Source organism: Sturnus vulgaris, chromosome 13 (genome assembly GCF_052056855.1).
Source record: "Sturnus vulgaris isolate bStuVul1 chromosome 13, bStuVul1.hap1, whole genome shotgun sequence".
Lineage (NCBI taxonomy): Eukaryota > Metazoa > Chordata > Aves > Passeriformes > Sturnidae > Sturnus > Sturnus vulgaris.
The window spans coordinates 2,478,442-2,498,591 of record NC_142255.1 but is presented as its reverse complement, the minus strand read 5'-3'; the positions used below and the strand labels follow the sequence as shown (position 1 = coordinate 2,498,591).

Below are 20,150 nucleotides of genomic sequence, written 5' to 3'. Positions count from 1 at the left end.
TGGAGCTTTCTGGGCATTCCTGAGAGACCAGGGCCAGCTTTTTTCCTTCCCTGTCCCTTTATTCCCTCTCCTGCATGAGCTGCTTTGTTCCTGTGTGGTTTTACCTAAATGTGAAAGAAACCCAGAGTGGTTTCTCCAGAAGAATATGTCCAGGGGACACGTCCTGGAAAGCTCCTTTCTGTGGGATATCTTTGATCCATGCCTATTTCATTGGGAGTTCAGCTTTTGCCAACACTCACCAAGAACCACGGGCAGAGATTTTTCTTGTATGCATACCTCTTAGCTCACCTTCGTTTTCTTGATCCAAGGTTAAAGATGAAAGAGGAAGAGTGGCGAGAAGCCCAGAGAGGTTTTAATAAAGTCTGGCGAGAGCAGAATGAGAAGTATTACCTGAAATCCTTGGACCACCAGGGCATCAACTTCAAGCAGAATGACACCAAGGTCCTAAGGTCAAAGAGTCTCCTTAATGAGATTGAAAGCATCTATGATGAGGTAAGATGGTCACCAATAGTTTCCTTCTCTCAAGCTTATGTACTTTGCTAGTGCAGTTTCAATTCCTGTTCCTCACAGCTTGATGAGGGAGGAAATCTGTTCCACAGGCAGAGCTTTTAGCGGGCTCTCGGGTGGTGGACAGGGATTGTTTAGGCTGATTTTTATGTTGTTTCTCCTTTGTAGAGGCAAGAACAGGCTTCAGAAGACAATGCTGGAGTCCCCACAGGCCCACACCTCTCACTAGCTTACGAAGACAAGCAGATCCTGGAAGATGCTGCCTCTCTCATCATCCACCACGTGAAGCGGCAGACGGGAATCCAGAAAGAGGACAAGTACAAAATCAAGCAGATCATGTATCACTTCATTCCAGACCTGCTGTTTGCTCAGCGAGGTGAACTCTCGGATGTGGAAGAGGAAGAAGAAGAGGAGATGGATGTGGACGAAGCTACCGGGGCTGCAAAAAAGCACAACGGCGTTGGGGGTAGTCCTCCCAAAACCAAGCTGATGTTCAACAACACGACAGCCCAGAAGCTGCGGGGCATGGATGAGGTCTACAACCTCTTCTATGTGAACAGCAACTGGTACATCTTCATGAGGCTGCACCAGATCCTGTGCCTGCGGCTGCTGCGGATCTGCACCCAGGCCGAGCGGCAGATCGAGGAGGAGACGCGGGAACGGGAGTGGGAGAGGGAAGTGCTGGGCATAAAGAGAGACAAGAGCGACAGCCCTGCCATCCAGCTGCGACTGAAGGAGCCCAGTGAGTGACTTCTGCTGGGAGATTGGGGGGGGGAAAAGGTGGTTCTTTTTGTGGTATGGTGACAGCAATGACCCTTTAAGATGGGCTCTCTTTTATTATGCCTTAGGAGATGGGAAGGTGTGGAGAACGTGGGACTTGGAAGGATAATACGCAACAGTTATTTCATAAGGGCTTCCTTTGTACACTTGCATGTCCTCAAGTTCCCTAAGTAGAAGGTTTCAGAAATAAAAAGCTCATGGAGGAGGCTACAGCTAGAAAGCAAGAGATTAGAAAATAACCTGTGGCCTTAAAGGGACTTATTTATGTCCATAAAAGACAAGTTCAAGCAACTCTTCAGCTTAAGTGGGTCACCTGAGGACCAAAACTCACAGGTCCCCTTCCTGGGGGTGGCGTGCCCGTCTCTCCCCTTCTCTCCTGTTGCAGTGGACATCGATGTTGAGGATTATTACCCAGCTTTCCTGGACATGGTGCGCAACCTCCTGGACGGGAACATGGACTCGTCGCAGTACGAGGACTCCCTGCGCGAGATGTTCACCATCCACGCCTACATCGCCTTCACCATGGACAAGCTGATCCAGAGCATCGTCCGACAGGTGCCTGCCAGGGCGCTGGGTGGGGCGGGGCAGAGGAAGCAGCCAGGTGCTTTGCTGCAGGGAGAACCCATGCTGGCACTGGAGGCCGTGTTGTGTGCCTGCATGGGGAATTTCAGGGGTAAGCAGGTAAATTCAGGGCTTTTCTTCATCAAGCTCTCTAACCCTCATAGTAGAGAAATGATAGAAGGTGATTTCTGATCTGTTTGAATTATTGAGAATATCCTCTACGGAGCTGTCTTTGTTTTCCAGATGTTTTAGGATGTAAGTATTCAAAGCATGTCCAGAGCTAATCTTGCTTTAGCTTTGTGGGAAAAAAAAAAAAAAGAAAAGACATCTAAATAGTTCCTTTCCTTTCCATCAGTGCTGTAGGACTGCACACTTTTTCTAAAAAGCTTTTGTCCCTTTTATCTGCTGGAGTAGCTCATTTTGGCTGTTAAACTCTATTCCTTCTATTGGATTGGTAGGAAGAATGTGTGAGCAAAGGAAAAATTCTTGTGCCTTTTTGTAGCATAAAGAACAAAAACAGACACAAGGGGCTGGAAGTGGAATAACTTGAAAGGACTTTCCTCTTTCAGAAGGGTAGAGCTGCTCTTCAGAAGCCCTTCAATCCAGAGATTAACTGAATTCAGAAGACAGTTGGGAGACTTTTGATTTTTAAACTTGCACAAAATACGGATTTGATCTTAAACTTCCCACCCCTCTCCTCAGACACAGCAGCAGCCCCTTGGTGAGGAGAGGACACGCTGTGTCACAGAGCTCTGGCCCTTCCTCCCCTGATGCTGCTCAGAATGTTCTCTGTGTGTAGTTTTTCTCTGAGTAGCTGTGCTTTGCCACCTGCTAATTTTTCTGAAGATATTGTGGGTTTTCACGTAGTAGCAGAGATCATCTGCAGGTGGAAGAAGTGAAGGGTTTTTTTGCTCATGCTCACTCCCGTTGTTACGCCCTTATTTTGTTCTATTCTATGGGGCTGTAGCAGCCTCCCTGACTCCCCTGTTGCTCCCGTTTGCAGCTCCAGCACATTGTGAGTGATGAGATCTGTGTGCAGGTGACAGACCTGTACCTGTCAGAGAACAGCAACGGAGCCACTGGTGGTCTGCTGGCCTCCCAGTCCTCCCGCACGCTCCTGGAGGCCGCGTACCAGCGCAAAGCCGAGCAGCTCATGTCCGAGGAGAACTGCTTCAAGGTAAAGCCACGCCCTGAGCCACAGCCTACAGCCAGCAAGAGCTGAGGGGGATGCCTTTTAATAAGGCAGAGGCACTGGCCCTTTAAAAAAGAGCCTTGTTTAGGCGCCCAAAAATGAAGAAAATTAACTCCATCCCAGCCAAAATGCAGCGCACGTGCTGCCAGCCTCTGGAACATAGGTTAATGCTTCTGTAAGGGCCCCTCAAATGAAGTTTCAAGGAGGAATATATTTCCTGGAACAGCAATGAATATCCCCTGTGCTTTACAGCAGCTTTGGCCTGTATCATACTGAGTGCTTGGCTGCCACTGCTTTTAATTTGTTAGCTGAAACTCTCCCGGTCCTCTGGTGTTTCAATTTTGTCGACTGTTGGGAGATCTGCCACTACTGACTGGGCATTAAATCACTGCTGCCTGCATGCATTGCTAATAAACCTGTGCTAATCAAATCCATACTTCCTTTGCTGAAGAGGCAGGAAGTGGTCAGGCCCTTTCTGAGCCAGAGAAGTACTTTGGATAGAAGCCTGAGTGTATAATATCTCTTCCCGTGCCCTCAAACTTACTTTGGGGGCTCAAGGAGGTTTCCTTTAGAACTGCCAACTTGCTTCATTGTCCCTTTGCCCTAGTGAGAAATGAAGGTGTTTGTTTCTATTTCAAACCTCCTCTTACTGAAGTTCCTTCTGCTTTTTCTTTATAGCTGATGTTCATTCAGAGCAGAGGTCAAGTTCAGTTAACCATTGAGCTGCTGGACACAGAAGAGGAAAACTCGGATGACCCTGTGGAAGCAGAGGTAAGGGCAGCTTGTCCAGAGAGCTGACTGTGCTGGTCAAGGTTGCTCTGGACCAGAGTTGACTGGTGGTGTGATCCATTAGCACAAGACAAAGAAACATCAAGGACATGCCATAAAGCTTCCAGTGACGTAAGCAGGCAAATCCTTCCTGGCTTATTTTGTATTAGAAAATACTCAAAACCACATAAAGAAACATTGTACCTGCCTTTTTGGGTATAAGATGCACAGAGCCTTCAGAATGGATGGTGTGTTCTTCTGCATGACCTCCAGCTCCTCCTCAGCCCCCTCATGCTGTTTGGTGGGAGGGCAGTGGCTGATATGTGCTCTGTGCTTGCTTCCAGCGCTGGTCCGACTACGTGGAGCGGTACGTCAACTCTGACTCTACCTCCCCCGAGCTCCGTGAGCACCTGGCCCAGAAACCTGTCTTCCTGCCCAGGTGAGTGGCCAGGCTGTGCTGGGAAAGACCCTTAAAACTCATCTCATCCCACCCCCTGCACCCCTTGTGCAGAGACGCCTCCCTCCGGACCAGGTTGTTCCAAGCTCTGTCCAACCTGGCCTTGAGATCACCACCCTCACCCAGCTTTGCAGTGCCAGGGGGTGGGCGCTGCCAATTCCAAGAGGGGTTCTCTGCTTTGCAGGAATCTGAGGCGGATCCGCAAGTGTCAGCGTGGTCGGGAGCAGCAGGAGAAGGAAGGGAAGGAGGGGAACAGTAAGAAGTCCATGGAGAACGTGGAGAGCCTGGACAAGCTGGAGTGTAAATTCAAGCTGAACTCGTATAAGATGGTGTACGTGATCAAGTCGGAGGATTACATGTACAGGAGGACCGCGCTGCTGCGAGCTCAGCAGGTAGGAGCCAGCCAGAGAAACGGGGTGGGCTGCTGCTGCTTCCTGGGGTTTAGGGGAAAGAGGGAGCCATTGCCTCTCTGGCTGTTCGGGAAGCTGTAAAGGTTTGGGTTTATCCAAGAGGAAAAGAGCTTGTGACTCCAGATGGGTCAACTTTAGGAGGATTGCAGTGGGAGAAATGGATCTGGTGGTCTGGATGCTTTGACACTCTCCTTTTCTCATATTATGGGAGTATTTCCATCCACTTTCATCACGTATTTCGATTTATAAAACAACTACTTAACATGTTTCTTGCTGATGAGATACAGAAAGTGGTTTTACTTCATCTCTCAAACTTTGCATCCACATCAGATTGAGAGCATTTTATTGCAGTGTAGTGACTCTGAAATGCTGATACTGAGGATTTTGGTTGAATTCCCTCTATCTCATTCAACTGGCACAAACCTTAAGGAAATGTAAGCTTATAAACAGGATGCTGTGTGCCAGTGCTCTTCACAGAGAATCTGAACATAAATTCTTGAAGTGTTAAATATGTAGTGTGCAGCTTAGCCCGTGGTTACTGGAATACACTGAGGGAGCTGTAGAAGATACATTGGATTTTGGAAACAAATCTATTGGATTTAGCAGTTAACACCCCAAAGCAGTCAGTCTCTGGGAGAAAAACAAACAAATAATAAAACGTGTATGGTTTAATCTGGAGGTTTAATTATATTGGCTGTTTTCAATTATGGCTGTAGCCATGGCTTTATACCATCTGTCCTGGATTTTTACATTCCTTAAGCAGATGCTTTTACCCAAAAAAGTGCACAGTTCTTCCTCTCCTGATGTTTCTGTTAAGTCAGAGTTTCTTGAGCCTGCTAGACCTGACCTGGGTGTTAATTTTCTGTAGCAATTGTGTTCCCAGCATGTTGAACTTGCTCTTTCCTGGGGGCTGGAAGCAGACCCCAAGGGGTGGGAAGAGCAGGACACGCCTGGTCTTGTATGCTAGCAGAGGAGGCAGCAGCACCTTTTGGGTAATGCAGAAGGAACTCGCTCTGAGCTGGGCATGTAACTTTCAGGCTCCCATTGGATATATTCTGTGTCCCCAGCCTCTGAATGGCTGTGTTAAACAAAGAACATAAACTTTTTTGTCCTTCTGAACTCATTTTGCCATGAATTTTCTTGAAGACCAGGAGACCTTATCAGAGCTTTCCCTCTGTCCAGTGTCTGCATTACAAATTCCCTCTGTGTTTGATCCCCTTACCTGTGCCCACCAGTAGCCAAGCTTTGTGTTATGCTGCATTTTGGGGCCCGAAGCTGCCTTCCCCTAACACCTCTCCCTGTGTCTGCAGTCCCACGAGAGGGTGAGCAAGCGGCTGCACCAGCGGTTCCAGGCCTGGGTGGACAAATGGACCAAGGAGCACGTGCCCCGCGAAATGGCAGCCGAGACAAACAAGTGGCTCATGGGTGAAGGCTTGGAGGGCTTGGTGCCCTGCACCACCACCTGTGACACAGAGACCCTGCACTTTGTCAGCATCAACAAGTACCGCGTCAAATACGGCACGATATTCAAGACACCCTAAAAGAGTCCCCCCCGGGGCGAGGGCAGAGCCCGGGAGATGTGTGTGTGTGCGCGCATCCAGGGAAGGAGGGAGATCCTTTCTCCCCTCACCGTGTATCTCCGTGACATGGCCACTTGACTAGTGCGTGGCTGGTACAGCCTGTCCCGGCGGGATTCCCCGTGGGGACACGGATCTCCGCCCCGGGGCCGTGGGCTGCCGGCCCCTTTTTGGGCAGGAAGGACCCTTCTCTGAACTGAGCCATCCCAGAGAAACACCACGAGCTCGTACACACCAGCAGCGTTGAGGCTTTGACTTCCCTGAGCGGCGAGGGAGGGGATGGGATGCTTCCACCACCACCGGACCGCTTGGATGTGTCCCCAAAATCCCCAGGTGCCTGTGGCCACCGGATTCTCCTCTCCTTGCGGGCTCCGGCGCTGGGGCCACGGGGCAGCAGACCCCGGGTTCCTCTTGCTCCCTCTCCTCCCTCCCAGGCTGGACTCACCCTGTGCAGATCGGTCTGTCCTTTCTAGTGCCAGTGGAACTGTTTTATTTTTATTTTGGGGTTTTGGTTTTTTTGGTTTTTTGTTTTTTGGGTTTTTTTTTTTTTTTGTACCTGCTTGTTTACTAGTCTCTCCTAGTGCCATGCACCAGCTTTTCACACACATGTACGTACACACACACAGCAGAGAACAACACGATTTTAACATGTTCCCCTCCTTTTTTTGTAAATAAATGTACAAATTGTCAATTTTTTGGGTTTTTTTTTTTTCCTTTTTGGTTTGTTTTGTTTTTTTTTTTTTTAATTAAAGGAATTATGCTTGATGTGCTAGCATAACTGTACTAGCTTCTTGTGTACCATAGTACCAGGTGGCTTGAGAATTAGTACCGACAGACCGATGGAGACATTTATTACACTTTTTACCAAAGGGAGTTATCATTGTAGTGCTTTTGTGTGGAAACTTTTTTCTCCTTTTTTTGTAAATAAAAAAAATAATGTCTTTGTTCTTAACTGGAGGAAGACACTCGCTCACCCACAGCCGTGTTCCTGGTCTGAAAGGCACTGTTGCAGCATGCAGGTTTTGGGGTGGGAAAGGGGAGGGAAGAGGGAGGTGTAATCCAACCCCTTTTCTAAGGCTGGCAAGAGGAAACAGCAGAGGCAGCGTGTGAACTTGGGGGTTAAACAACTGAGGTATAAGCACCCTGAAAGAGATATAAATATAGAGTATATAATTTTAAATTTTTTAAATTTTTTGTCTTTTTTCCTGGTGGGTAATTTTTATCCGCCTTGTCTTCCAGCTCCAAGGATCTTCGCTTTTGGGAAGTGTTGCTGAGCAACTCAGCTGGGGCTGATTGTGCTGATGTATTTTTCCCTTTCTGTGTCGGAGAAAACATCGTGGGAAATACCAAGCCAGTATTTGACAGAGCTGCTCTGTGTGTGTGCGCGAGTGTGTGCAGGAGAAGGAGGAGGGGACTGGGGGCTCTTGGTGCATTTCACTCCGGAAATTCACAGATGGGATATATATTTTTTTAAGCAGAGAAATTTAACGCTGGCAGATACTTAGAATGCGGGGGAAGATTCTGATTTTAAAAATAAAGAAGGCAGCACAGACTTTGTAAGCCACGACAGCCACCACTGTACTGTGCCTTCTCAAAAGGAGGCGGCTTTCCTTGCAAAAATCCACGCTGCCAGTCCTACCCACCTGGAATGGCTTCCCTGGATGGGGGAGCCACGAGCAGGGCTTTGCCACAGCTTCAGCCTCTCCCTGTATTTTGAGGCAGCAGGTTCACAGAATTGCAGAACAGCCCGGGTTGGAAGGGACCTTAAATACCATCCAGTTCCAGGTTCTCTCCTCCTGCCACCACAGCTCCTTCCCTTCCGTGGAGAGAGGCCGGGGAGCTGGAGCCGGGGTGGAAGTCACAGCCCCGAGGAGCCACGAGTCATTGGCAGCCAATGCACAGCAGGCAGATCTGGAATGGGAGCCTCCTATGGAGAGAGGAAAGAAGGAAAAGCCCAGCAGGGGCTTTTCACATTTTGCTAGCAATAAATCACCCATCTCGTTTCTCCTCCTTTGCTGTAACCAGGCAGGAAGGGGCTCTCATATGTCCCATTCCAAAGGTGTCATGCACGCTCCCCTATTATTTCCCCCTTTTTTTTTTATTCTGGTGTATGCTCAAGGTGATCTGGAAGGGAGAATCTTTGGTGATTTAGACTTTTAAGCAGCTTGGAAGCAGCAGCTGCTGCTGCTTGGTCGGGATCCTGTCCCAGGAGCCTGTGCCTGTCCCTGAGCCAAGGGGCGCTGGTGCAGGTCCCTGGGACACACCGTGGGGACACCTCTGCCTCTGGTGCTCCATCTGGCATCTCAGCTCTGCTCCCAGCCTGTACAATAGCAGAGCTTTGCTTTTTTTTAAAACTTCTTTTTATTTGATCTTGCTTTTTGTATTCTGTAACGTGATCCTCGGCCCCACAACCCGTGTGATTTCTATACCAATGTTGTAAACTTGACTGTAGCGCAGTATTTCCATTAAAACATCAGGGCTGAGCATCGTGTACAGATTCTTCCTTCCCTCCTGATGATAATGACATTTTGGGGCGATTTGGAGGCAAATCAGGACATGAAGAAGAGGGTGCAGGATTGGTTAGGCTGAGGGACAGCGATGAGGGGGTTTCTGCCTTCTCCTCACCCAGGGAGTGCTCAGGGTGGGATAAGAATCCTCTCCCAAACTTGATAAGTAAACACATTCCCCCAATAGCATCAGAGACACAACCATGGTCACAAGGAGCTCTCAGAAGAAACGAGCAAGAAACTGCTCTGTTCCCTCATGGAATCTCCCTCAGGCCCTCTGGGCAGGCACCTCCAGCACTCAGTGGGGAAGATCATCATCATCTCATGTCTTCACCAGGGAGAGCTTGTGAGGACTCACCCACACAAATAACTCAGACACAGCTCCGACCCCACCGCGGGCACGGCAGCATCAAACCCTGGCACTCACGTGGGCCCGAAGGAGTCTCCCACTCGAGCCGGCCCGAATTCCTGCACGACAGCCTCCTCGTACGGGATGCGCCGCGGGGTCTGGAAGCAGGAGAGCTGGAAGAGAGGAGGGCGATCCCCGGGGCCGCCCTGATCCGTGAGGGCCGGGCGGGCTCCGAGCGGGCGCCGAACGGCTCCGAACAGTCTCCGAGTGTGCTCCGAGCGGGCTGAGCGGGCTCCTCCGAGCGGACTCCGAACGGTTCCGAGAGGGCTCCTCCGAGCGGACTCCGAACGGGTTCGGCCGCGCCTGCGCCGCGCGGGGCGGAGGCAGTGTCGCCGCCATGGCCGCGATCAAGCACCGGCGGACGGCTTTGGAGCGAGTGGAGAAGTTCCTTTCCGACACCTATTTCACCGACTGCAACCTGCGGGGCAGGTGAGCGGCGGGGGGGGGGAATCTCCAGGACGTTCTCCGGGTGCTGGCGGCGGCCGGGACGAGCTCCGGTGTGTCCCCTCGGGGTGGCGATGCTGAGGGGTGAGGACTCACGCTGAGGGGACAAATCACACACACTCCTTAGTGGGCATGGAGCACTGTCTCCACGGCACAGCCCTACCAGGGGCCAACAGGGACCTTATTCCTTCGTGACCTGTTAATATTATTGAGGATGTTGGGTGTCGGCAGGGCGGTTCAGCCATGCTGTGGAAGCTCCCTGTAGCATCCCGTGGCTGCTCCGTGTGGGACTGATCTCACACATGTGTTCTCGCCATCTCCGACCTCAGGCTTTTTGGGGATCGCTGTCCCCCGGCATCGCTCTCATACTTCCAGACCCCGCGGCGCATCCCGTACGAGGAGGCTGTCGTGAAGGAATTCGGGCCGGCTCGAGTGGGAGACTCCTTCGGGCCCACGTGAGTGCCAGGGTTTGGTGCTGCCGTGCCCGCGGTGGGGTCGGAGCTGTGTCTCAGAGTTATCTGTGTGGGTGAGTCCTCACAAGCTCTCCCTGGTGAAGACATGTGAAGACATGAGATGATGATGATCTTCCCCACTGAGTGCTGGAGGTGCCTGCCCAGAGGGCCTGAGGGACATTTCATGAGGGAACAGAGCAGTTTCTTGCTCGTTTCTTCTGAGAGCTCCTTGTGACCATGGCTGTGTCTCTGCTGCTTCTGAGGAGGGTATGTTTACTTGTCAAGAAGATTCTTATCCCAGCAGTGGTCAGACAAGATGCCACTGACATTTTCTCTGGGGTTCCAGAAGGGCACAGGTTAAATCAGGTGTGTGTATGGACAGGCATCATCCTGGTGTGTGAATCTAGTCAAGCTCGTGGGCTGTCCCCACTCTGCTTTTTCCCTGGAGGGCTCTGAGGAAGTGTGCTGCTCCTCGGGAGAAGGTCACACTGACTGAGGTTGTTGCTTGCTCTCTTCCAGATGGGAGACGTGCTGGTTTAAGGTGGAGCTGAGCATCCCCCTGGAATGGGCAGGGCGGGAAGTGCACTTCGTCTGGGAGAGCGATGGGGAGGGCATGGTGTGGCGAGATGCCCAGCCTGTGCAGGTATGGAGGCAGGGCTCAGGGATGTGCCAGGTGCCCTGCTAGATACAGAGTACCTTTGGCAACCCTGCCACGTTCTGTAGTGGTGCATGCGGAGATCTGTTCCTGTTCTTATGCCAACAATTATCCCACAGCATGTGGGACCAGCCCCTCTGTCCAGCTGGACTTTGGGGTATCTTATCCTGCTCATCCAGCCCGCTGTCATGGGATCTCTGCTGACATATGCTGAATCTTTCTGTGCAGGGATTGACTAAGGAAGGTGAGAAGACCAGCTACATCCTGACAAGAAGCCTGAAAGAGTCAGAGCCCCACAGGTGGGTGCTCAGCTGAGCCAGAGCCACTGCTGGGGGATCTTGGTGTTGTTGGAATCCGAGAGGCTGAGGACGCACACATCCTTGTGTGTGTCCTGGTGCTTGTGGCTTGCTCCCTGATGGTTTCCTCTTGTCCCCACAGCCTGACACTGTATGTGGAGCTGGCCTGCAATGGGCTCTTTGGAGCTGGCAAGGGCAGCATGATTGCCCCTCCGGACCCAGACAGGAGGGTTACCCTGAGCAAGGCTGAGCTGGTTGTCTTCAACAGAGATGTCTATGAACTGCTGGTGGATCTGGAAATACTGCTGGACATGGCTCAGGTCTGGGAGCTCCTCTTCCCTTCTTTCACCTTTTCCTCAGCTTCATTGTATCTCCTCTTCCTGCTGTTCCATGACCTGAGACCTTGGAGGAGAAAATGTTTGCTGCCTGTGCTTTAGCACAATTGACACTGTCTGGACTTGATGATCTTTGTGGGTCCCTTCCAGCTCAGGATATTTTAGAGGAGGAGAAAACTGAATTGAGGGAGGCCACAGGTGTTTCTTCATCCACTTTCTGCTCCCAAGCAGGATGTGTTAACCACGTCCCCTGGAATGGGCATATGTGGAACCTGGATTTGGAAGGCATATGAGAAAAGACATGAGGCTGTGTTTGTGCAGCAGAGACATGGCGTTTATCTGTTGTGGCTGCCTGAGATAGATGTTGAAAGGAGGTAGCAGGTTCTCCTGGAGGCAGGTGACATCTGGGCTGATTCATCCCTCTCAACCCCAGCTCCTCGGGGAGGAAAACCAGAGGAGTTTCCAGGCACTGTACACTGCCAACGAGATGATCAATGTGTGTGATGTTACGGACCCCTCCACCTTCCCTGCTGCACGTGACCTGGCTGCAGCCATCTTCAGCCAGAGGAACGGCGAGAGCCAGCACACCATCCATGCCATGGGACACTGCCACATTGACTCTGGTGAGAGCAGCACAGCGCTCCCTCTCCTCTCACCTGGAGGCCAGGGTGTGCTGCCCAAGGGGAGAACAGGCACAGGATACCATGCCTTGAGAGATGGGAATGGCATCTCTGTGCTGCCACGTAGCTGGGGCGATGTTGGAATATGGGTCTGGCTAGCTGTACCCTTTGGAACACTGATGGGACCAGGGATGAGGGATGAATTACAGTCTGCTGTCTTCCACCTGTTGGGCTGCACCCCTGGATTTCCCATCCCAGGACGGGTTTCAGGGAGGTTCCAGCAACATGAGGAGCTTGTGTTAGGTGATAACTGTGGTGGGGCCATGCCTGTCCCTGCAGCCTGGCTGTGGCCCTATGAGGAAACCATCCGTAAGTGTGCCCGGAGCTGGGTCACCGTCGTGCATCTGATGGAGCACAACCCAGAGCTCACCTTTGCCTGCTCCCAGGTGAGTGATCTTCCTCTGGATGCCCCTCCTCTGCTCGTGGCATGTTGCTGTTCCAGCAAAAGGAGGGTGTGGTGGGAGCTGGGGCTGATCCCTGTGCTCTGGCAGGCACAGCAGTTCGAGTGGGTGCGCAGCTGCTACCCTGGGCTCTATGCTCGCATTCGGGACTTCGTGGCCAAGGGACAGTTCATTCCTGTTGGAGGCACCTGGGTGGAAATGGTGAGTAACATGGTGAGCCTGGCTTGTCACACCCTCCTTGTGCCATCCTCTGGGACCAGGCCTGATGCTGCAGGGGAGAGCAGAGCCTTTGCTCAGGCTGACTCTTTGGCAGTGGTCTCCAGGCCTAGGAAGAGCCGCTGTCTGAAATATCCAGCCTAGCTAAAATACAATCCCCCCAAATCATTCCCTGAGAAAAGAGTTTTGGATTCCCTAGTGTGCTCCTCCTTTTTCCCTCTGCTGAGCCCTGCTGAGGTTCTCCCCATGATCTGCCAGATTAGGTGGGTGGCAATGGGAGTCTTACAAGATCTCTCCTTCTCTGGTGCCTGGCTTTCCTCATGGACTCCCTGTGCCTTTCCCAGGATGGGAACCTGCCCAGCGGGGAGTCCATGGTGCGGCAGTTCCTCCAGGGACAGAGGTTCTTCCAGGACCAGTTTGGCCGGATCTGCTCGGAGGTACTTGTTCTTTCCCATCACACTTTCCTTGCCCATCATCTCCTTGCACCCCTTTCTTTTTGAACTGACCAGTGTGTGTCCCTCCTGTCACCCATGTTCCCAGTTCTGGCTGCCGGACACATTTGGATACTCGGCCCAGCTGCCCCAGCTGATGCGTGGCTGTGGGATCCAGCGCTTCCTCACGCAGAAGCTCAGCTGGAACCTGGTGAATTCCTTCCCGGTGAGCTGTGCTTGCCTTCTCCCCAGGGGATGCTGGAGGGTGGGTTCTGGAGTCTTCTGCAGGGCTGGACCTGTTGGTTCCACAGTTTTTCAGTTCAGCTAACACAGGCTCTGCTTCCAGAAGCCACTGGGTTTTGGTGGCAGTGATGTCCTGTCAGGCTTTAGGGAGGAGGAAGGACATGATTAGAGATCCCAGCCAGGCCCCTGGCCTAGATATTCCTTCTGCTTCCAGATGGGAAGCTGTGGCTTGTGTGTGGGTCCAACAGACAGCAAATCCAACCCCTGCCCATGTGGCATTCCCTGTTCTTGTCCTCTCCTTGAACTGATCCATCAGGGCATCTTCACCTCCCTGGAGAGAAAGTGAAAGAAAGTTTGAATCCTGCAGAGGCTCTGAAATCCCCTTGTGCACCACATTTTCCTTTCTCTCCCCTTCAGCATCACACCTTTTTCTGGGAAGGCATTGACGGGTCCCAAGTCCTGACCCATTTCCCCCCTGGTGATTCCTATGGGATGAATGGGCGAGTGGAAGAGGTGAGTGAGGTTGCCAGACCTGCATGAGAAGGGCAGTGTCAGCCCCTTGGGGCCAGATGTGAGGCTCCTGGGAGAGGACACTGCCTGGGAGGCATTGTTGGACAAAGGCTGTTGGGGTGCCTGACTCCAAGATATGGCCGTGCCTCATTTAGGCACTTTGGGCTGGGGAAGAGGAGCAAGACTGGGCTTTGCACCCTAAAGACTGACCTGGCTTTCTTGTATGGAGCTGGGGCTGGGTGCCAGGGGATTCCAGCTCCCCAAAAATCCCTCCAGATTCTGAAAACAGTGAAGAACAACAAGGACAAAGGCCGTGTGAACCACAGCGCATTCCTCTTCGGCTTTGGAGATGGAGGAGGGGGACCCACGCAGAAGATGCTGGATAGGATGAAAAGAATGAGTGACACAGATGGGCTGCCCAGGTAAGAGGAGAGCTCCCATCCTCTCTCCTGGCAGGGGCATTTGCTTTGAGCCAGGTCTGGCCCAAAGAAAGGGAGAAGGGCACAAAGAAAGGGAGACAGGCAAGCAGAAGGCAGGGAAGGATTTTCAGGAGGATGGAATCTCTGCATCATCAAGAGCTGTAGGAACAGCTCCACAGGGGACTGCTTGTGACCCCTCAGGAGAGCTGTGGGGTGAATGGCCAGCTGTGCCTGGTGGTCACCACCTGCCTGGGGAATGTCCACAGGAGAGGGACGGGGTCACAGGGGAGAAGAGTGAGGGGTAGGAGAAGGGTGAGGGGAATACTTTGTATGGTTGTGTTGCAGTTTCTGAGGATGTCACCTTTCCAGCCCGGATGCACCATTAGCCACGTCACAGGCTTCTCCCCAGCTCATCACTATCTCTGTGTCTGTCCCACAGGGTGCAGATCTCCACTCCTGACCAGCTCTTTTCTCTCTTGGAGAAGGAGTCATCCCAGCTGTGCACCTGGGTGGGAGAGCTCTTCCTGGAGCTGCACAATGGTACCTACACCACGCAGGCCCAGGTGAGGGTCCCACTGCCAAGCAAGAGGGCTGTGCAAACTCATGACACCCGCAAGCAACCAACCCTCGTGCACTGGAGCTAGGATTCTGCAGCTGGTGTGAGAGATCTACTCCCAGCTACCCATTTCCTGAGCACCTTCCTTCTGTCCTTAATTGCCACCAGATCAAGAAGGGGAATCGGGAATGTGAGCGGATTCTCCATGACGTGGAAGTGTTCAGCACCCTGGCTGTGGCTCAGGACAGAGGGTTCCAGTATCCTGCCAGCCAGCTCCAGCAGCTCTGGAGGTGAGGGAGTGTAGGAGCCCTGGTGGTACTGGGGGAGAGTTCAGTGCTGTAGCATTGTGTGTACACAACCCCTTCCATCAACAGATCAGAAACCTACCTGGAAAGAATTTGCTGCTTTGTTTGATTCTCCTGCTGAAAGATAACTCCAAACCCTCACTACTCTGCTGTCTGGAAGCTTCATTTCCTACCTAAGCTTATTCCTGCCCAGTTTTGGCCTGTTTGAGCTTGTGTAACAACATATCTCATAGCCCTGAGGGGTGAAAACAAATACCTCTTGCTTCCTGTGGTTGAGGTTTACTGAGATGACAGTTGACAAGCCCTAACATAAAGGGATTTAAAGGATGCTGTGGAAAAAATCCTTTTCTCCCAAGTGTTGGGTAATGGGGGAATAAGGAACAGTTATTAAATTTCTCTGGCTTGCAAACAGGGCTCTTGTTTGAGAGAAGAGCTTGTTCTAAGCCAGCACAAATCTGGTGCTCTCCATTGCTTTCTTCCCTGGTTTCTGCTCTCTGTTTTAGGTTATTGCTGCTCAACCAGTTCCACGATGTCCTGCCAGGCAGCTGTATCCAGCTGGTGGTTGAGGACGCCCTGCAATACTACACAGGTGAGCAGGGAGTTTGGCTAGCAGGGCCCTCACCTGTGGGAGCAGGTCCTGCCTGGTGGGGCTGCAGAGGTTCCAACCCTGGGCTGCCAGGGCCAGCCTCAGCAGGCATGGCTGAAATAGTGTTAAATTAGCAGGGGAGCCAAGGGATTGAGAACCATCCCAATTTATTGACTTTCCTGCTTGCTGCTGGCATGCCAGGATAGACTCCCACCAAGGTTTGTTTCTGCCTGCCCAGGGGTGTTTGCAGGAGCTTTGTTAACCAGAATTTTCCAGTTGAGCTGGCACAGCTCATTGTAATTTCATAATAACAAAGTTCAGAATAATTATACACTTCAATTACTTACTAATAGATAATAATAATTAATGATAATTAGCAATTGTTAGCTTGGAAGGAGATAAAGTGTGTGTACATTGCACGGGGAGTGCCAGAAGCTCTCTCAGATCCAACTCAGGCCCTTTTATTGCCCAGAGATCCGCAGGGCTGGTGCTCAGCTGCAGAAGGAAGCTGTGCAATCCCTGTGCAAGGATCTGCTGCAGCCCGAGGGATGGAGCACCCAGAGCACCCTCGTGTTGAACACGTTGTCCTGGGAACGCACCGAGGTGATCTCCAGGCCTGGGCCAGACGGAGCAGAGACTTTGGGTAGGTCTGACCTGGGAGTAGCTCTTGTGTCAGAGTTCCTTACAGGGGCAGAGATAGCTAACAGAAAAATGCTCTGCCTCTCCATGCCCAGGGGAGGGTTTTATTGACTGTTCAATTTGTTCTTTGGACAACTTGAAGGGGGATAAAGTCCCCTGAAGCATGCATGAAGAAGAGGAGGGTGTGGGAGGAGGTGGTAGATCTGACATGAGAGCAGCAGGGCAGCAGTCGTGTGACTTAGGGTTCAGTCTGGGGCAGGTGTTAGAACAGAACCTCTTTGTTTTCCAGCTCTGGTGACAGTCCCCAGCATGGGCTACGCTCTAGTGCAGGAGCCATTTGTGCCTCCCCAGCTTGTGACAGTGTGGGAACAGGTAAGCACAAGGCAGATTTCCTCAGGTCTGTGTTCCCCGTGTCACAGGTTGGTTGAGGAGAAATCTAAGGAGTCCACATATTAAATTTGCAAGGGAGGCACTCAGCTCCTGCAGGTGTGGGTCTGTGACACCTGTTTCTTGCCTTTTCCCAAGGAGGATGGCTCCATTAACATGGAGAATGGGGTAATTGCTGTCTGCCTGGACACCATGGGGCACGTGACCTCTCTTCAGCTGCTGGGCTCCGGGAGGTCTGTGTCACCCAGTTCCTGCTCCTGAGCTCCTCAAACCTCTCCCAGGACTTCTCACTGTGCACCTCTCTCCACTGCCAGTCCTTCTGATGCTGCTGTTCCCCTGTACCACTTTCTTTCAGAGAGTCAATCCCAGATGGCTGCTATGCCAATCAGTTTGCACTCTTTGATGATGTTCCCCTCTACTGGGATGCCTGGGATGTGATGGATTATCACTTGGAAACCAGGTAGAGGAGCAGTGCATGCAGCACTTGGATTTTGGCTTTGCCCCGAGATTCTTGCCTCCCTGTCAGTCCTAGCTGTAAGAGACCATTCACTGGGATTTGGGAACCTGGATCTACCAGGCTGAGACTATCTCTGCCGTCATTCCTTTCTCTAGGAAGCCAGTGACAACGGTGCTGAAGCCTCTGAAAGTCACCCTGGGTGGGGGCCTGCGGGGAAGTGTGAGGTTCTCGCTGCAGGTTGGGAAAAGCAGCACCTTAACCCAGGAGATCATCCTGGATGCCATGTGCCCGTACCTGCGCTTCCAGACCCAGGTTTGGCCCGTGGCTGCTGTGTGATAATAACATCCTGTGCAGCTAGGAGCCAGGGAGCTGAACCTTGTGCCTGAATTATATCCCCCCTCCCTGTTTTCTTCCCTGGAGTCCCCTGCTCCCTGTCCTCTGCATAAAGCAGACCCCAAGGCTGGGGGTCCCGAGGGACAAGGGTGGAAGAGGGTTTATCCGTGTTGAGACTCTGGTGTGTTTTTGTCGTAGCTGGCATGGACTGGCTGCTGCACACCAGGACACAAGAAGTGCAGTCTCTGCCTGTCAGTCCCCCATGGTGACATCCTTCTGCTGCCACATTTAGGTTGAGTGGAAGGAGGCTCACAAATTCCTGAAGGTGGAGTTCCCTGTGCAGGTCCGCAGCACAAGCGCTACCTACGAGATCCAGTTCGGACACCTGCAGCGGCCAACGCACTGGAACACGTCCTGGGACTGGGCTCGCTTCGAGGTGAGGAGGGAGCTGCTCTGCTCCTGGGCCCAGCTGCTCTGTTCTGGGCATTAGTTCCATGTGGTGAACACATCCCTTGCTACCTGCTGCAGGTGTGGGCTCACAAGTGGCTGGATCTCTCTGAGCATGGCTTTGGGGTAGCTCTGCTGAATGACTGCAAATACGGAGCATCAGCCCACAGGAACATCCTCAGCCTCTCCCTGTGAGTTAGGGATGGGTGAGGGGGGAGCTGCTGTGGGTACTCTGCCTTCTGAGCAGACTTTTGGAAGTCAAGGCAACACCTGCTCCTAAAAAACCTTAGTTATAACAAGGAAATAGTCTGGTGGGTGACTGTTTTCTGAGAATTTGGCTGATTTACATTATCTTAGTCAGTTAGAACTAATTCCTGTGAACTGTGCTCAAAGATAACTCGGGAGAGATCAGATTCATGTTTGTAGCAGGTAGCTTTTCTGTTGCTAACCAAAACCTACCCCAGGAAGGGAGGTTTAAGGGAGGAAAGGAGCGGGAGTTCTGATGTTACAAGTGCATACAAAGCTAAAAGAAGCTGCCTGTTTTGAGTTTGACTCCGTCAGTCACAATTTTCACAGGATGACACCCCAGGTTTTTAGCTTCTGGGACTGTCCAGGACCTGTTTGCTGCTGTGTGTTTGCTTCCACTTCAGGGCCCAGCCTCGAGGTAGCAAGGAAAGCTGTTGTCTTGTCACAATGCTCTGGCTCTGCTCTGGGTGACAGTGGGTGCTGCCAAGGCACTGGTCTCACTAATCTCATGTTGCCTTAGGCTGAGAGCACCCAAGTCCCCTGATTCCACGGCAGACATGGGGCTCCACCAGTTCACCTATGCTGTGATGCCTCACCAGGGTGAGTGACAGGCAGATCTGGGCCCCACGGGTCCAGCAGGGCGGGAGATGCTCCAGTGAGACTTGGGCTGAGCATGTCCATGTACAGAGGCTGACGAGACAGAGGTTTTTGTGCTGCAGGTTCCTTCCAGGAGGCCGGTGTGATTCAGCAAGCCTACAACTTGAATTTCCCCCTCCACGTGGTCCCAGCCAGCTGTGCCCAGTGCCCAGGCTGGAGTGCCTTTTCTGTCAGCTCACCTGCCATCGTGCTGGAGACTGTCAAACAGGCAGGTGCTGGGTAGAGGAGGGGAGGCAGAGGGGCTATGGTGCTTTTACTGAGCAGGGCTTGCTCTTTCAGCCACGCTGAGTGGTGGTCAGGCTCAGCTGAGCACAGCAACTTGTGTTGGGGAGGCTGTGCCTGCTTCATCTGTCTGAACTCCCCCAAAGGCTGAGGACAGACCTGAGGCTGTGGTGGTTCGGCTCTACGAGGCCCATGGCAGCACAGTCACCGCCTGGCTCCAGACCTCCCTCCCCATTAAGGAGGCCATGCTGTGAGTCCATGCCAAGGGCTAGGGGGTGTGTGGGCGTGGAGATCAGTCTCTTCAGCCTTGTGCTTTGTTCCCCAGCTGTGACCTCCTGGAACGGCCACTTGAGGGGGGCCACCTGCCACTGGAGAAACAGGGCCTGAGGCTTTCCTTCACACCCTTCCGTGTGCTCTCCGTCCTCCTGCTCCAGAGCTGCTGACACCAGACATCACCCCTTGCTGGTGCTGCAGCCACCTGGACCAACACTGAGCTCAAATCACACTGAGCTATTCCCAATGCCAAGAGTTGTGCAAGGCAGCAGTTCCAGGGAAGGGCAGTGTCCCCATGTCGGAGAGCAACACTCGAACCCCACTCCTCAGGGAAGGAGGACAGCTGCCCACTGCCCAACCAGGGTAGGGGGTCTTGAGTGAGTTCTGAGCTCATCTAAGTGTGGACAAAGGTGCAGACAGGCTGGTGGCCCTGCATAGGCTCTGCTCCAGCCGTAGAGGTTTGGGGAGCAGCAGCTTCCACAGTGACTCCTGGTATCACAGCCTTCATCTTGTCTAGCAGTGAGTGTAAAAACTCACTCCACTCCTTCCCTTCTCTCCCTCTCTGCCCCTTCCACTGCCCTTGCAGAAGAGGAAAAACAAAAAAATCAAGAGAATTAAGATAAAATTAACTTGTAGTTGCTTCATTGTAGTTGCTCTTTTAATGTCTGCATGAGCAGGATCTCACTCCTGGCACTGGGGAGGCTGAACTCACCTTTCTTTTGGTGGGATGAGGTGGAAGGGAAGTCTGTTCCAGCCCCTGTGGGGAAGAGGCTGGGCACAGAGGGTTTTATT

General features: G+C 52.3%; 2 protein-coding genes and 1 long non-coding RNA gene across 7 annotated transcripts in view; 2 read left to right on the top strand and 1 right to left on the bottom strand.

Moving 5' to 3' along the window:
* SIN3A (SIN3 transcription regulator family member A) overlaps positions 1 to 7,204 on the top strand; it is a 30,395-nt gene extending 23,191 nt beyond the window's left edge. For all 3 annotated transcript variants that reach the window (XM_014879213.2, XM_088172330.1, XM_014879211.2), the window contains 8 exons: positions 309 to 492; positions 676 to 1,249; positions 1,673 to 1,842; positions 2,852 to 3,025; positions 3,719 to 3,811; positions 4,153 to 4,247; positions 4,450 to 4,657; positions 5,986 to 7,204. In XM_014879213.2, the coding sequence (XP_014734699.1) occupies positions 309 to 492; positions 676 to 1,249; positions 1,673 to 1,842; positions 2,852 to 3,025; positions 3,719 to 3,811; positions 4,153 to 4,247; positions 4,450 to 4,657; positions 5,986 to 6,216 (1,729 nt within the window). In that variant the 3' untranslated portion in view covers positions 6,217 to 7,204. The remainder of the gene's footprint in view (positions 1 to 308; positions 493 to 675; positions 1,250 to 1,672; positions 1,843 to 2,851; positions 3,026 to 3,718; positions 3,812 to 4,152; positions 4,248 to 4,449; positions 4,658 to 5,985) is intronic.
* On the bottom strand, positions 6,978 to 9,451 carry LOC148222214 (uncharacterized). The gene is made up of 2 exons (XR_015806458.1): positions 9,187 to 9,451; positions 6,978 to 8,179 (listed from the first exon to the last, which is right to left on the bottom strand). It is a non-coding gene; the product is annotated as an uncharacterized LOC148222214 (long non-coding RNA).
* Positions 9,452 to 9,454: 3 nt separating this feature from the next.
* Positions 9,455 to 20,002, top strand: MAN2C1 (mannosidase alpha class 2C member 1). Of its 3 annotated transcripts, XM_014879238.2 has the most exons (26): positions 9,455 to 9,597; positions 9,942 to 10,067; positions 10,584 to 10,707; positions 10,948 to 11,018; positions 11,158 to 11,335; positions 11,784 to 11,973; positions 12,310 to 12,416; positions 12,522 to 12,632; positions 12,992 to 13,084; positions 13,188 to 13,304; positions 13,739 to 13,834; positions 14,108 to 14,253; positions 14,690 to 14,813; positions 14,975 to 15,096; positions 15,615 to 15,700; positions 16,170 to 16,340; positions 16,626 to 16,708; positions 16,862 to 16,956; positions 17,079 to 17,183; positions 17,336 to 17,492; positions 17,806 to 17,949; positions 18,042 to 18,151; positions 18,727 to 18,806; positions 18,926 to 19,071; positions 19,232 to 19,335; positions 19,411 to 20,002. In XM_014879238.2, exons 1-26 carry the CDS (start codon positions 9,506 to 9,508, stop codon positions 19,526 to 19,528), a joined length of 3,096 nt encoding a protein of 1,031 aa, XP_014734724.2. In that variant the 5' UTR covers positions 9,455 to 9,505; the 3' UTR covers positions 19,529 to 20,002. The 3 variants fall into 3 exon arrangements, 2 of the variants coding, with proteins under 2 accessions (XP_014734724.2, XP_088028457.1); XR_015806457.1 differs by having other exon boundaries at positions 11,784 to 12,416; positions 19,143 to 19,335; positions 19,411 to 19,456; XM_088172331.1 differs by having other exon boundaries at positions 11,784 to 12,416.
* The last annotated feature ends 148 nt before the right edge of the window (positions 20,003 to 20,150 follow it).

Bases quoted from the DNA above. Each gene is read 5' to 3' on its own strand.
- MAN2C1 (XM_088172331.1), top strand. From the start codon at position 9,506: ATGGCCGCGATCAAGCACCGGCGGACGGCTTTGGAGCGAGTGGAGAAG. The intron at 14,254-14,689 runs GTAAGAGGAGAG...TCTGTCCCACAG, and splicing joins GACACAGATGGGCTGCCCAG to GGTGCAGATCTCCACTCCTG. The intron at 15,097-15,614 runs GTGAGGGAGTGT...TCTCTGTTTTAG, and splicing joins CAGCTCCAGCAGCTCTGGAG to GTTATTGCTGCTCAACCAGT.